We start from the raw sequence: 15,943 nt of genomic DNA, 5'->3' as shown, positions 1-15,943 counted from the left end.
TTCTGATCAAACTTTCTTCTAAAAATAGTAAATGTCAAGCACATCTTGTTTAAAAATGCCTCAGGATAGTTTCCCAAGAAATTTACCATCACAAAGAGTAATCTTCCACATTTCCCTAATGAAATTAATAATTAGGAGGGCCAAATGAAATGTTTTCTTCCCAGAATTCCAGTGGAGATATTTTTCATTTCTAACACTGCCCCTGCAGGGGAATGGAATTTTGGGACAAAAATGGATGGCTTAACCTAGTCCTCAGGGAGCCCCATGGTCCTGATCCAAATTGGGGCTGCTCACTCTGGAGTAAATAAACCAGTCACACATAGCTCAACTATGTGTGATTAAAAGAACATTTAGTTTGGTCCTAAACTCTATGAATACTGATTAAGGGCAGAAATCCACAAATCTGTTTGTCAGGGACAAATACTGCCTGCCCCCTCGCAAGAATAATACCTACCACACAGATCTCTACCCTTTGAAGCAGTAGAAGTGACTTCTACTGTTTTTACCATCTCCATATTCTGCAGAAATAAGAGAAGACCCTGATTATCTCCCAAACCCTCTGTGCAGGCCAGAGAATATAGACGACAGGCAGTAGATTGGTGGTGACCACAAACAATCATTGGCTATTAAGCCAAGCCAACTTTTGCAGAGATCTGATTAAGGAGTACTTCACATGTTACATATTAAGAGTGGCCACCATCATGTTTGAAGTATTTATGCTACCATTTGTACACATGGTAAAATAGATGGTGCCTGGCCAAATGAAGGGCCCCATATTTGATACACGATAAAGTTAGAAACTGACCTCCTGATTACACTTTTCAGAAGTTAACAGGAACTGTAGAACTTCTACACAGATTACTTGCACACTTGCACATATTTACCATAATGTAAATAATGTTGTCAGGAGTGGCTTTTAATGAGCTTGAAGGTAGACTTTGATATGATTTCATTGTTTACTTCCTTAGTGAATACAGGGAAGCTGAACTTCAAATTCACTGAATGTCATATTTACTGAACTTTAAAACTAATGGAAAGTTACAAAATAGGCTAAGATGTATATATTTTGATCAATAGAAACTGATATATCAAAAGTGCTTCTGTGCCTATTTTATATTTCTTTGGAGATGATATGAAATCTTTCTATGACAGATTTCAAATGCATTAAAATCAATTTATGTTAATATACCCAGAAATGCCCTCAAACTGCTAAATCAAATCTGAAGGTTCATATAGGAAAACAAATAATTAATTTCGGAATCAGCTTTAGCTTGTCACTTCTCCACTGTTGACAGCGTTCTATACCTCAGTGTATGGGAAGCAGAGCTAAATTGCTTTCTGAATGAGTGACAACAGCTTCCAGGCTGTTGCCCTGTGTGTGTTGGTGAAGAGTCACTTAGGCTACTTGACTGGGATTAATATTTCTTTCCCCTCTTAAAAGATTCACTACATCACAGGTCTCCTTTTATTCTGAAAAGTACCAGTTCAAATACCTGACTGTTTAAAAATGCTATGAAGTAGCTTATTGTACTTGATTAGGAAAACTGGGAAGATTGTGAAGAGACCGCCCCCCCCCCCCCAAATCACTTCCCTTCAGAATGAACTCACAATGGGAAGTGCATAGACGTTACCACAGTCACCACATTGATCCAATTCAGTCTTTAAAAACTGCTCCTTTCTGGTTGCATTACATGTTTATAAGCATTAGGACAGCCAAATGTTAAGAGAAAATGAACTGCCCCACAGGAGGGATCTTTTTAGAATACAAAAGGCACTGAAGTAGTTTCCAACTGTTTACAAATGATCTACTGAGGAAGAAGAAGAAGAAGAAGAAGAAGAAGAAGAAGAAGAAGAAGAAGAAGAAGAAGAAGAAGAAGAAGAAGAGTTACAGTCTGCCACATAAGTCTCACATTCTTTTCTGTTGATCATTAAAAGCTCCTGGATTAATGTCATGTGTTAATGCAATTCAAATGCTTATTGTGGACAAAAGGCATACCTGTAAACTGAATACTGTATTTACTAAGGTGTGTGAGCAACTTTTAGCTGGTAAGCGAGAGAAGACTTTAAGAGATAAATGCACTGCTCTGGTTTGGACATAATTATGAATTCATCATCATCAGTCCAAATTGCAAAGGCAATCAATGAAGGAAGGCAATACATCAGTGTACAAATTCTAAAATATTGATTTGAGAATTCCCAAATAAAGCAGTGAAAACAATGAATTCTGGTATATAACGATAGCATTGTAGAGGAAGAAAATCCAATATAATGAAGTGTATCTACATTTTTCAAAAGGACAATTTATCACTCATGGCACCTGCCCAACTGAGCACAGAAGAAGCTGATTTAGTTTCAGGTAACCATTTGAAAAGGTTCTTGCACCCTTATATGCTAGAATGCCTCAACCCTTCACTATACTGACAATCTTCTAGGGTGAAGAAATACATCAGTCTCTGTGCTGATGAAAGTCTTTCCCATTTGCTATGAAGGTTATAAGATTATTCCTTTGATACCATTAAATGGTAGAAGCATAACAACAGTAGTCCTAGAGAAACTGGATTGAGAACACTGATTCATTTCACATATTCCAGCAAGGAATGAAAGGCTTTGTTGTTCTCTGGGCTTAGAAATTCAAGGCTCTATCATTCCTGTGGCCTAGAAATAGAAGGCTCTGTTATTCTCTGGATCATTCAATCCCTTCTGAAATTATGATCTTAATCAGTCTTCATATTAGGCTTATTCAGTTCTCCAATATTGAAATTGAACTCCTTGAAAACTTGTATAAGAACAATTCCAATGGATACAGTAGTAAATCCACATGCCATCCCTAAGAAATCAACCACTCCAACATTACTCCACTCTCGGAATAGGATGGCTGACGCCAGCAAGACCAGAGTGGTGAACACCACATAGTAGATGGCACCAAACACTGAGGAGTCGAAACATTCCAGAGCCTTATTGATGTACCTGAACTGAATTATTATGCTACATCCTAAGACTGCTAACAGAACCAAACAGAGGTACAGTGCTCTTTGACTTGATGGATTATTGTGGAAGATATCTTGAGCAGCCAGTCCAATGCCTTTTGTGCTAGGCACTGTGAAACTTCCTAACAATGAGCAAATACTGATGTAAACCATAATGTTAGTGGGTCCGTGAGCTGGTGCAATCCAAAAGATGAGTAGAAGAAGCATGAGAAGAACAACGCAGAGGTAACCCACGAACACTGAAAAAAAGACAAAGTAATAATATGAAAAATCTCAACATAAACAATTATATTAGGACATTATTAAAGTTATATGCAAATTTTCAGAAATAAGAACAGAAAATAATTCATTTTGCACAATATTTATAATGGACCCTAAGTCACAGTAGCTGTGTTTAGATAATCCTCCAAACTATACTTCAGAGGATCATGAGTGAGCTGTGCATGTGCACTCCCTCCTCTCCTTGTCAAGGCATACGAACCACGGTTAAATCCTGATTTGCAGTCTTGATTTGGAGTGACCGCTCAAACCAGTTTGTTAGTTCACATGTCATGGCAAACAGTGCTTTGATTCAAACAGGAAATAAGGAATTAAGACCCACATGCATGAGGATGGGGGAGCACATGCACACTCATATCCAGTAAACCATGGTATGAAGAAACATCTAGATGTGACCACTAGCTCCCTTGAAGTTCATAGTCTGTATACAGCATGATCACATAAAACATAGTTATCATATCTAACAGTTTTGTACTGTTTAAAATCCCTCAAGTTAAGCACAATTTTACTTTAAGATAAATGCTTTATAGCAGAATTCTGCAAAACATATTTAAATTTCCTTTAGTCAATACAAAACAATACACATCCAAATTATTCAGTGTTTTCACACTACTTTATCACTACATATCTTTTCCACCTTTTTCTTGCTTATTTTTGCAATGTGTTTTAAAAGTACATATTAATTAAGAGTATATATAATAAGGACACATTTTCAAAAAAAGGAATAGTATACCCCTTTTTCCTGAGGTCCACAGAGGGCATTCTGCACCTTGGAATGGTACCTACCCCTGGTAGGGTCCAAATTTTCTCTCTTGAGGGGGAGGAGCTGTCCTCTCTCCCAGACCTGCCCTACCTAGTGATCAGAGTGGTTGGGGCCAGCTGCAGCTCTACATGTGAATTTAATTTTTCCCCACATTTTTTTTTTTTTTGCTCCCTTTCTTCTTTTCATCCCTGCCTCCCTTCTCTTTCTCTCTGAGCCAGTTCACACATAATGGCAAGCCACCATGGGCAACACCATGCAAACCAGGTTAATGTCTCCTCTTCCATCCTATCCTTTTACCTCATCCAGCAATAGCTAGAGCTGAGGTTAACAGGTTAGCGGTGAGAAGCTCTTCAGCTGAGACTTAGAGACTCCCCACAGTGGTTGCTCTGCTAAGGCATGAATGTTCTGTGGAGCACTTAGTGGGTACTGCCAACAAGATGGCAGATTGGCTCAGCAGAACATCCATCAGGGAATTGGAATGGACACAGGATTTTCAGGTGAATCATGCCCGAGTTTGGGGTTCCGATCATGATCTGTTTGCTACCAGAGAGAATGTTCAAGTATCCAAGTGCAAGACTTCCCAACTAAGGGAATAGATGCCCTTACGCCTTCGTGGCTGGAGGGTTTGTTCTACACTTTCCCCACTATGCTAATCCTTCCATAGGTGCTCAAGAAGATAAAATCCACAAGGGTGATAGCCATTCTAACTGTTCTGCACTAGCCTTAGCATCCTTGATTCTTGGACCTCCTGGAATTCGTGGGGAAGAATTACTGGAGACTCCCTCTCAGGAAGGAGTTGTTGACCCAGGGATTAGTATGTTATCCACAGCTGGGACTTTTCTATCTGACAGACTGGAAGCTGAATACTTGTGGCTGAGGCAGAAGGGCTATTTGGATGAGGTTCTGAAGACTCTGAAGTAATCACAAAAATTCTCTACTAATAAGATTTACAGCAATGTGGTCCACAAAGACAGAGAAGGCCCAGGAGAAAGGCTGCAGCTCTCTACAGCACCCTGGGTTGTGGGGAAAACTTCTCACCCTCAAAAGGGGTGGTATTGCTGAATTTACCTACAGTACACAGTAGCCCCACTTTGAATTTTAACTAAGTAATGATGGCATTGATGGGGGTTCCATTTGAATATATGGGCATTTGTTCCTTGAAACTTCTCATGTTAAAAGTGATGTTGCTGGTGGCTGTTACTCATGCCAGGCAAGTGTCAGACTTGGGGACTCTTTCATCAGATCCGCAACTGTGTGTCTTTCATTCAGGCCACAGCTAGACCTAAGGTTTATCCTGGGATCATCCAGGGTTCGCCCCTGCCTGAGCACTGGATCCCCTGTGTGTCACCTAGATGAACAGGTTTGACCCCTGGATGATCCAGGGATAAACCTTAGGTCTAGCTATGGCCTCAGACAAGGAGGCTCTTAATCCAGATCATTCCTTTACTTTTAAAGTCATCTCCTTGTTCCTTAGGGCTCGAGAGGTTACCTTCCTTCTGCCCAAAACCTGTTCATCCTCAGGAGAAAAATTTGCATGTGCCATCCCGAGGTGGAGAATGCCCTCTGTGGGACTCAGAAAACTGGTTACATCTAAAATAACTACCTACTGTTTTAATGTTATACCCTTCCAGTAAATAAGCTTGGGGTGCGGGTGTGGGTGTGGGTGTGTATTCATTCATTCATACATACATACATACATTCACATTTATAGTGGCTACAATCCTGTATAACAAGTCTCCTTAAATCTCATTGACTTCATTTGTGCAGGACTACAGCATGTTTCTCCTTTAATAATGCAATGAAGCAGACAAAGATCTTTAGCAGTTAATAGTTTAAGATCAAGAAAGCAAGCTGGCTTGCTGACTGTTCTTACAGTTAAGGTCGACAGCTATAACCCTAAATGTACTGACTGGGAAACAAATCCAACAAGTGGAACTTACTTCTTGTTTAGGATTGTAAAACAAATGAGTGGCCATCATTAAAGATCCAACATGAGGAAACAGTTGATTTGCCCTCTTTCACAATACAAGCTTGCTTAGCAATAAGCACAAAATAAGTGAGGCGATACCTCATGTTGGACTAGCTAGCTCTGTGTTTGATTGTTCTATGAAACTGACACATCCACTGAGACCCAGATTTACTTGGCAAAACCATTATTCCAAGGAATTAAATACCTGGATTTGTGAGCTTTTCTTCAAGCTCGGCCTGAGTAGTGACACTTTCAGACTTTGGAGAATGGATTATGAGAACAACAGAACCTGCACAGCTCAGCAGACAACCCAATTTGCCAAGAATGTTGAGTTTTTCTTTCAGTAAGTAGGAAGCTAAAATGGAGCTTTCAAAAAAAAGTGAAAGAGAACACTTTAATTCAAGGTTTCAATGCTGTTAAATTTAAATTCTAAGGTAAGGCATTACTCATCATCCTTTGTTTCCCCTTGATGAAGATAGGAGTTTTGTTTGTTTGCTTAAACTGGTTTACTTGCTTCCTAATTTGGGGCTAAACTTAAGGGATACATTTTAAGATTTGACCTCAGTTTGGCAGGTGGGAATACAATTTAGTTCTGTATTCAATTATTTAGGAATCCTTTCACACAGAGACACAGAGCATTGTTTAATTAAAACTGAGTGTAGAGAAAATCAAAACAACTCAGTGAAACCAAGTTTTCCTGTATAAAAACAACAGCAAGTCGTTGGCTATTTACTTTTGAAAACTTACAAAGGGAATGTTGATAATCTGTTATTATGTATACTTTTACAGTGCAAGAAGTAAGCCTCATTGTGTTCAAAGGGTATGTGTGTATAGGATTGTACAATAATTAATGTGCAATAATGATTTTGTTAATCTTCACAACAACCCTGAGAAGTAGTTTGTTTGTTTTTAATTCTACTTCACAGCTAAGGAACTAAGGTCTTATCCAGGTGATCATTTTAAAAGCATACTGCTTTAGTAGGGCAACATACACACATGTACGTGTGCGCGCGTGTGTTCCCCTCTCTCTAGGCTGAATAAACTCTCCCATGTTTAAATGGTATGATGCAGAGCATTCAGTCCCTAAAGTGTTCCTGTTCAGCCACCTGTTCCTTCCAAGCAGAACATTCTGTTCCCACTCCCAGGCTGTTTCTCCAGTTTCTCCAATTGACACGTAATGCTTGGTCCTCATTGAGATTATTCTTTGAGGTTTTTTGTCCTCTTAGGTTTTGAGAGTTTTTAAAAGATGTTTTGTACTTCTGCTAACCTTAGGGCAGAAGTAGGGATGTTGTTTGGGGTGTGGAGGACACCCCCATTAGCGGGGTGGGACCATGGTCCCTGATGTAATTTGGTTCTAGCTGAGGTGGTGAGTAGGTCTGGCTTTGCTGCACACAGGCTTCTCCCATTGGGGGAACCTTGTGCACACTGAAGCTACCCTGAGCAAAGTTCCAGGTGAATGATCCACCTCTCACCTGCCGTATGCCTTCTCTCATTGCTGAGGATGTGGGGCAGGCAAAGTTCAGCCGGCTTAGTCCCCTTCCCTCCTTGGCTTTGCTCCTCCTCTCCCTCCTCCTGGAAGCTACCAGGGAGTAGGGCATGGAAAGGGGGCTGGGCTTGGGCAGCAGAGGAAGTAGGCATGCAGAGGGAGTGTGTGGGCCAGCTGGGGACTTCCGCAGGCCAAAAGTGCACCATCCCTGCCTTAGGATTTCCCCTGAGCATGCTATTATCTTCCTCTTGTTCCTCTGTGAATCAGTTTGGGGCACTATTTCTGCCAGTACTCACCATCTTGAGTCTGCTGTTGAAGGAGCTCATGATCAATCACAATGTAAAGAACCTAAGAACTGCCTTATTGGATTAGACCAAGGGTCCATGTGTAATCTGTGCTCTGGGGTGTGTGTGTGTGTGTATTTGCGCACATGCATAAACTCTCTGGATAACAGAGCTCTGCAGTTGGGCATGGCAATTTATTATTTTCTGCCTGCTTCCAGCCCTGTTCAGATGAAGGATTAAGGACTGGCCTTAAGGGAAGGGGTCATGTTTGGCCAGAAACTAGGGTAAACACTTCAATAATATTTGGCAGGTGAGGAGGGGGGTTCATTAAGAAATATATGGGGGAGGGGGAGTGCCCAAATCCAATCAGATTACATTCAATACGCTTGAATAAGTAATGAAAAATGTAATATAGTATGAAGCTTGTGACTAAAAGGAAAAGATATGAACAAAACTCCAGGTGGAACAAATATTATAAAAAATGGAATCAGTAGAATAGAAAGAAGTACACAGATAGAACAATATGCACAAAAGGCTGCTTTGATTTTCAAAGAATGAGTAGAATAGGCATGGCACACTTAGTATCCACTTTCTAATATCTACTTTCATTTTCAAAGTTTTAAATTTCTTGCTGGTATTCAGATATTCACTCCATCCGAGCATATTTATATCTGTATAAACCGCAGGAGCAAATAAATGAAATCCTTACCCAAATGGAACTCCAAGAGCTCCAAGGGGAGTCACTAACACAGTAGGAACTGCAGTGTAGGCTAAGAAGTTCCCAATCTGACCAAGTGCCACTGCGGAAAGAAACACAAACAGATTAATGGAATACTCAGCAGAAGTTCAATGCTTATTCCTGAGGAGCAAGCAAGCATGATGGCTGTTTATTTATACTACTTCTGCACTTTACTGTTTAGCATTTTTGGAAACATTGATTTAGGCTGCTAAAATAATTTGAATGATTTAATCCTATATCTACTTACCTGGAGGTAAGCTCTATTGAACTCAATGGGACTGATTTCTGAATAAGCATGTAGAATGTTATGCTGTTTAGACAAAAGAAGAAGTTTCCAACCACTTACATAAGATATATATTTCACCATTTTGGTGTAGTGGTTAGTATCTAGTAAAGGGAAGATCCAGATTCAAATCTCCACTTTGACAAGAATCTACCTCAGGATAAAATGGGGATGGGAGTACTATGTGCTTTGCTTTTAGATCTTTGCAGGAAAGGCAGAAGATAAATGAATTAAATAATATCTGCAACAAGAAGAAATACCATTGCTCCAATAATTACTGTCCAATCATACTTTTCAAATGCAGATCTAGTCCTGGGAATGGCTTTTAATTAACAGGTACAGAAGGAGCAGGCTAATTATCTTTCACATGAGGTTGTTGCCACAACCTTACCATAAGGTATGACACCAGTTTGGGTCTACATGGGTGAAAGTAATACCCTATGTGATGTTTGAACAAATATGAGATGCGTGAGAGACAGGAATGGGAACTGTAGTAAGTTGGGAGGAGATAGTAGAAGGATCTTTGTAACTGGTTTTACTGGAAGGCTCCTATAATATTGCAATGTTTCATCACTATTTTTATCACAGCTTTTGTTGATCTATCTTTGTTTTATGCTCTATGGTTCTGCCCAATACTGTTTAAAGATCTTACTAAGCACTGTTCTCCTTGCTGTTTCATATCATGTTGCATTAGCACTTTATTGCCTCGGCACTTTGTCTTATCCTTTTACTGCTTCAGCACTTAGCACTTTATCGCTTCAGTGTTTTACTGCTGTATTACTTCATTGTTCTGCAGATCTAATGTTTAAGATCAGCTGTTCTTATATTTTAACCTGCTCTGTCTTTCTCTGACCACACTTTATTTAAACCAGCACTATTGTTTTATTACGTGCCTGGGCAGGAAAGTTAGTGAGTGGGTTGTTCAGGACATCCCTATTTTAGTAGCCACAGGCAAAAGGAGGAATTGTGGTGGGGGTTAGGTCAACTGTTGAAGGGGAAGAGCAGTAAGACATCTGAGAACTGACCCTTCTTCTGGTCCTTCCCCCAGAGGGTTTTGGCTTGCCATGTCCACTTGACCCCCTAGCCTTGTGGTGTTGTTAGATGTCTTCTTATGAACTGATCTCACATCCGTCATAGATGAGGGGTTCACCCTAGCATGTACACCTGAAATCTGGGTGAGTAAAGTGGGTCGAATGGATCTTCCCCAACTTTGTCCACAGCACCAACAGTACAGCACCGTCATCTCACAGCAATCAGGAAGCAGGCCTTTTCTGTGGTGGCACTCAATTTATGAAATGACACCCACACCCACACACCCTGGTATCCAGGAAGCACCAACAATAACATGCTTTAGGTGCCAGTTACAAACCCAGTTCTTTACCGAAGCCTTCCTTGAGTGAATGCCCTTCCCAGTCACTTTGTTTGTAATTATGTGTTATAGTGGATATAATGTTTTTATTAACATTTTATGATGTATTTTAATTATATTTTAATGCATATCATGATGTATTTTAATGTTTTTAATTTTCTCATACACTGCTTAGAGATATTTTTTAAATATGGACAGCAGTATATAAATCAATAAAATAAATAAAACATAGCCTAGACAGCTGAGGAGGGGTGTCACTATCATGTATACGGTAAATGATATAATAATAATAATAATAATAATAATAATAATAATAATAATAATAATAGAAGACTTGAGCATTCATGTGCTGGGTTTGAATCTTTGAACCTGGTGTTGGGCCAGAAAGATACATCAGAGATTCTGTTGGTGCGCTGGCCTTTCTGATGCCCATCAGTCTCCCTGCCTTAGCTGACCAAGGTGGTCTCTGGCTTGCTACTGGAAAATGGTAAAACACTTGAGATTATGGGGATTGACCGGGTGGGTCCAGGAGCTTAGTAATATCTCAATTAGAGAGGGTCTGGTGTTGGCTGCCTTGAAGCAGGCAGTTGTGAGACAACTCCTTAAGAAAGCATAACAGATCTGGAAGACTGTAATAACTACTGACCAGTGACAAATGCCCCTTTGTCACTATTGGATGAAATGGATTATCCAGACCCATTTCAATCTGGGTTTCAGTCAGAGCAATGAAACAACTTTGGGTGTCTGGATGGATGACCTCTGTTGGAAGAGAAACAAGGGCAGTGTGATCCTGTTGATTTTCCTCTCTCTCTCAGCAGCTTTTGATATAATTGGCCATGGTATCTTGCTAGGCCAGCTCTGTGGGTTGGAGCCAGGGTGACATACTGGTTCCACTCTTACTTGCAGGTTTGGTTATGCTCAATCTCAGAGTATTTGCACTGTGAGGTCTTGCAAGGTTCCATTTTGTCCCCCATGCTCTTTTAACATCTATATAAACCCTCTTCAAGCATTTGAAGTAAGGTGACATCATCATTATTATTATTATTATTATTTATTGCATTTTTATACTGCCCAATAGCCGAAGCTCGCAGTTCACAAAAACTAAAACAATTCGAAGTGTAAAACAAACAGTATAAAAACATGAGATAAAATACACATTAAAATGAATTAAAACACACCATACATGATTAAAACATCCTGAAAACATTCTAAAATTTCACTGGATAGGACTGCCGGAATAGATCAGTCTTTATTGCTTTTTTAAATTCTAAAAGACTGCCAAGTTAATGAATCTCCTCCGGCAGGCCATTCCACAGTCTGGGAGCAGCAGAAGAGAAGGTCCTCTGGGTAACAGTTGTTAATCTAGTTTTTGCTAGCTGAAGTGGATTCTTCCCAGAAGACCTGAGTGTGCGGGACGGATTGAACGGGAGAAGGCGATCCCGCAAGTAGCCTGGACCCAAACCATGTAGGGCTTTAAAGGTGATAACCAACACTTTATACTTTGCCCGGAAACTAATCGGCAGCCAGTGAAGAGATTTTAAAACTGGTGTAATGTGGTCACCCCTAGGTGTACCAGTGACCAGCCTGGCTGCGATATTTTGGACTAATTGAAGTTTCCGGACTAGGCACAGAGGTAGCCCCATGTAGAGCGCATTACAGAAGTCAAGCCTTGAAGTTACCAGTGTGTGCACTACCGTCTTTAGGTCTTCCAACTCTAGGAAGGGGCGCAGCTGGCGCATCAGCCGAAGCTGATAGTAGGCACTCCTGGCCGTCGCATCTATCTGGGCTGTCATTTGGAGCGACGGATCCAGAAGCACCCCCAAGCTGCGAACACAGTCTTTCAGGGGGAGCGAAACCCCATACAGAACCGGTTGACACACCTCCAAACCTAGGTTGTGGCCTTTGACAGCAAGCACCTCCGTCTTGTCTGGATTCAGCTTCAGTTTGTTTTTCCTCATCCAGCCCATTACCGCCTCCAGGCATTCATTCAGAGGAGACACACTATTCTTAGCTGACGCTGTTATTGAAGGCATAGAGAAATATATTTGGGTGTCATCAGCGTACTGATAGCACCCCGCCCCATGCCTCTGGATGATTTCTCCCAGCGGTTTCATGTAAATATTAAATAGCATTGGGGAAAGGATGGCACCTTGTGGTACACCGCACAGCAGCTCCTTTTTTGAGGAGCAGCTATCCCCAAGCATCACCATCTGGAACTTGCCTGAGAGGTAGGACTGGAACCACCGAAGGACAGTGCCTCCAATTCCCAATCCCCTCAGGCGATCCAGAAGGATACCATGGTCAATGGTATCGAAAGCCGCTGAGAGGTCCAAGAGTACCAGCAGGGACACACTCCCCCTGTCAATACCCAGGCGTAGATCATCCGCTAAGGCGACCATGGCGGTCTCAACAATGTATCCTGCTCTAAAGCCAGTTTGAAATGGGTCTAGAAAATCTGTGTCATCCAAAACTGCTTGGAGTTGGTGAGCAACCGCCCTCTCGATCACCTTGCCCAGAAATGGAAGATTTCGTCATCAGTCTGCTGATGATCCAGCTCAATTTCTCCTTGTCAACTGAATCAGGTGAGGCTGTCTGGACTCAGTAATGGGATGGATAACGACCAATAAACTGAAGCTGAATCCTGACAGAGGCAGTAGTGGGTGTTTTTTCAGGTTTGGGAAGCTGGTGTTGAACTTGTCCTGAGTGAGGCTGTGCTCCTCCTGAAGGAGAGGGGCAGTGCAAAGGCACTTCTTGATCTTGTGAACAGCCCTGAGAGCTTTGGATATTGGGTGGTATAAAAATGTAATAAATAAATAATAAATAAAATTGTCACTAGAGCACCAAGTGGATTGGGTGGCTTGGAGTGGACCCCCTCTTACCAGCTTTGGCTGGTTTGCCAACTGCAGCCTTTCCTGAACATGGCTAGCCTGGCAACATGACCCATGCTCGGGTAACATGCCAGTTTGATTATTGTAACTTATTATACATAGGACTGCCCTTGAAAACAGTCAACAAGCTTCAACTGGTTCAGAATTTGGTGGCTAGGATTCTGACTAATTTATCTGGGACCACGTTACAACAATTCTGAGTTCTGAGCTCAATTCGAGATGCTGGTAATCATCTTTAAAGCCTTAAACAGCTTAGGTTCCAAATATCACACTTCCTCCCATACCATCTTGCCCATGCATTGAGATCTTTAGAGAAGGCCCTTCTCTGTGTACTATCATCAGGAGAAGCATGCTATGCATGTACAAAATGCATGTCTTTCTCTTTGACGGCACCCTGGCTCGGGAAGGAGGGAGATAAAATTGGCACCAACTTAGTATTCTTTTTGGTGCCAAATTAAAACATTCCTCCTTGCCCAGACATATTTTAAAATGTTTTTAAAAATAACTTTTTAAATGTGTTTTAAAATTGTGAATTTAAATTAAATCTAAATTGATTTTAGATTGATTTGTTGCCTGTTGCTTGCTTGCTGGCTGTATGGGTTTTATGTCTCTTGTTGTTTAACCCTATTTTTGTTATAGGATATTGTTTTAGTAATTGTATGTCTGTTGCTCTGAGATCCTTGGTGTTGAAGGTATGCTCTAAGAATTCTTAAAACAAATAAGTATCAAACAGCTAAGAGGTAGGTGCTTATGTGAGCAAAGGCCAGAACATTTAAAACAAGAGTCAAAAAACTTTTAATTGTTTTCAAATTAAGGCAGGTTTGTTTAGGGAAAAACAGAAAAAAGAAAAAGTCAAAATAAATAAATAGAGAAATAATCATAACTTCAATGTTAAAATCTTCAGAACAGGACACAAAGGTTGCACAGCTTAGTACCAAGAGTACTAAGTCCATTCTGGTGCAAGAACTCTCCATGCCTAAAGAGAAAGCATATCTTTGTGTCACACAAAATGGACACGTCAGCCTCCCAAAGAGGTGCACAGGAGGGTTGAAGAACAAAGGAGAGACAAGGTAGCCAGGGCATACCTTTTTCTGGGGTAACATATTTCCAAGTGAATCTGAGTCTTATGACATCACAAACCCATCAAAATATTGCAATTACATGTAGAAAGCTCAGCTCTGAGTCATGGAAATAAGCAGATTGAGGAAGACAGCTTGTAGATTTGCTTTGCAATTGTAAGGATGCCTGCAGATAGTCTGGTCTCGCCAATCAGATCATGAATGTATATTATTTTGTACATTACACATGTAAATATTGACCTATAAACTACAGCCTGATTTGTGAAACTGTTGAACTAGTTTTTTCTATACCAAGATGATTTTGGGATACACGAAGCAATACCAATCCAGTGTATTGCTATATCTAATTCGACTTACCTCTTAAATCTTCAAAACCCTGTCAGACCTCAAAAATGAGGTCTATTAAACCTTGATTGATCAATGACCTGATTAAGTACTCACAAGACAGGACTTGAATGCAGGTGCAACCTTGCAATGAGGCAAGATAAGATGTTTTTATTCCCCATTGCTTTCAAAGAAGTAATAATGTTTTGAAAAATCTGCCAGTGTCATGAGACAGTGGCAGCAAATGCTTCCAACACAGCATTTGGTGTGCGCATTTCATACAGGTTCACAGACACAGGCTGTGTTTCCCTACAGAAGATCTACACAGCTATGAACCACCAAGACGAACACTGCCCACTAGCCCTATATTGTGGCCTGCCAACTGCTTAAAAATGCCTCAGTTTTTTGCAGTTCTGAGTCTATTTGTTTATCATCATCATCATCATCATCATCATCTATATCACACCTTTCCTCAAAGGAAACCATGGTGGCATAGCATGTTCCTCCTCTCCATTTTATCCCCACAGTAACCCTGTGAAATAGGTTAGACAGAGAGTCAGTGTCTGGCCTAAATGCACCCAGTGAACTTCATGGCCATCTGGGAACTAGAACCTGGTCTCCTGAGCCCCAGTCCTACACTCTAACCACTATACCACTGTATAGTGGTTCTTTTGCTGGGTAGCAAAATATAGGTTTATTGAGCTTCAGGTGCGTCACTGGTATTCTTGGGAAATGAAAATGGAGGGTGGCTGCAGCCTTGTTCAGTGTTTTGCTTCTGAGCACTGCCAGCCCTACAACCCTAATTTTAAAAAGGAAAATAAGGGATCTCAGGAACTGGCACCAGCCTCTGGTGGGCACTCTGTTGTAATATCTGACTGTGTCCATTGTTTAAAATCTAAGCATTCTAATAAAGTTCCAGGCTGCATAATGTTTTCAGTTACACTGCAAATACTGAATGCTTCAGTAATGTCCTTTGTTACATTTTTAAAAATCCAAAATGTGTAACAGATAAATCAAAGTAGCCATTTATCAGACATTTTATCAAAAACCTTCAAACAAGGAACAAACTGTAAAAATTATTAACATAGTAGGAGGGGAAAGAATGTTAACAAAACTATGAATTCAATGCTTACAAATGGAGTCCCCTTAAAACAAGACAAGTTAAGACAAAACCAGGCTAGCTCATTATTTTATACAGAAAACCTATATTTCAGTTATGTGGCTTAAGGGCCATAGAAGCTGGCAACGTCCTGCTACACTAGTGTAACACAAAATATGCCGCCAACATGAAAAATACACCAGTGGAACGCTGGAAGCAGCATGTAGAGGATGTGGCAGCTTTCCTGGCCTTCCAGCCATATAATTGGGGTACAAGATTGCTCAGTTAGTTACTTTAAGAAATACTTACTTGCAATAGTGCCTGACCACCATACTATGTCCGTTAAATATGAAGTTCCTAGAAAAGTGAAGAAGCAGAAAACAGCACATCAACA

General features: G+C 40.7%; 1 protein-coding gene across 1 annotated transcript; it reads right to left on the bottom strand.

Moving 5' to 3' along the window:
* Positions 1-2,542: 2,542 nt before the first annotated feature.
* NIPA1 (NIPA magnesium transporter 1) lies at positions 2,543-15,920 on the bottom strand. Its single transcript, XM_063126303.1, has 4 exons — positions 15,859-15,920; positions 8,478-8,568; positions 6,204-6,364; positions 2,543-3,226 (listed from the first exon to the last, which is right to left on the bottom strand). Coding segments are annotated over exons 1-4 (765 nt in total). The 5' UTR covers positions 15,860-15,920; the 3' UTR covers positions 2,543-2,714.
* Between the last annotated feature and the right edge of the window lie 23 nt (positions 15,921-15,943).

Source organism: Elgaria multicarinata, chromosome 5 (assembly GCF_023053635.1).
Source record: "Elgaria multicarinata webbii isolate HBS135686 ecotype San Diego chromosome 5, rElgMul1.1.pri, whole genome shotgun sequence".
Classification (NCBI taxonomy): domain Eukaryota; kingdom Metazoa; phylum Chordata; class Lepidosauria; order Squamata; family Anguidae; genus Elgaria; species Elgaria multicarinata.
Note: the sequence above shows the minus strand (reverse complement) of the source record. Positions and strands in the feature narration are given on the sequence as shown.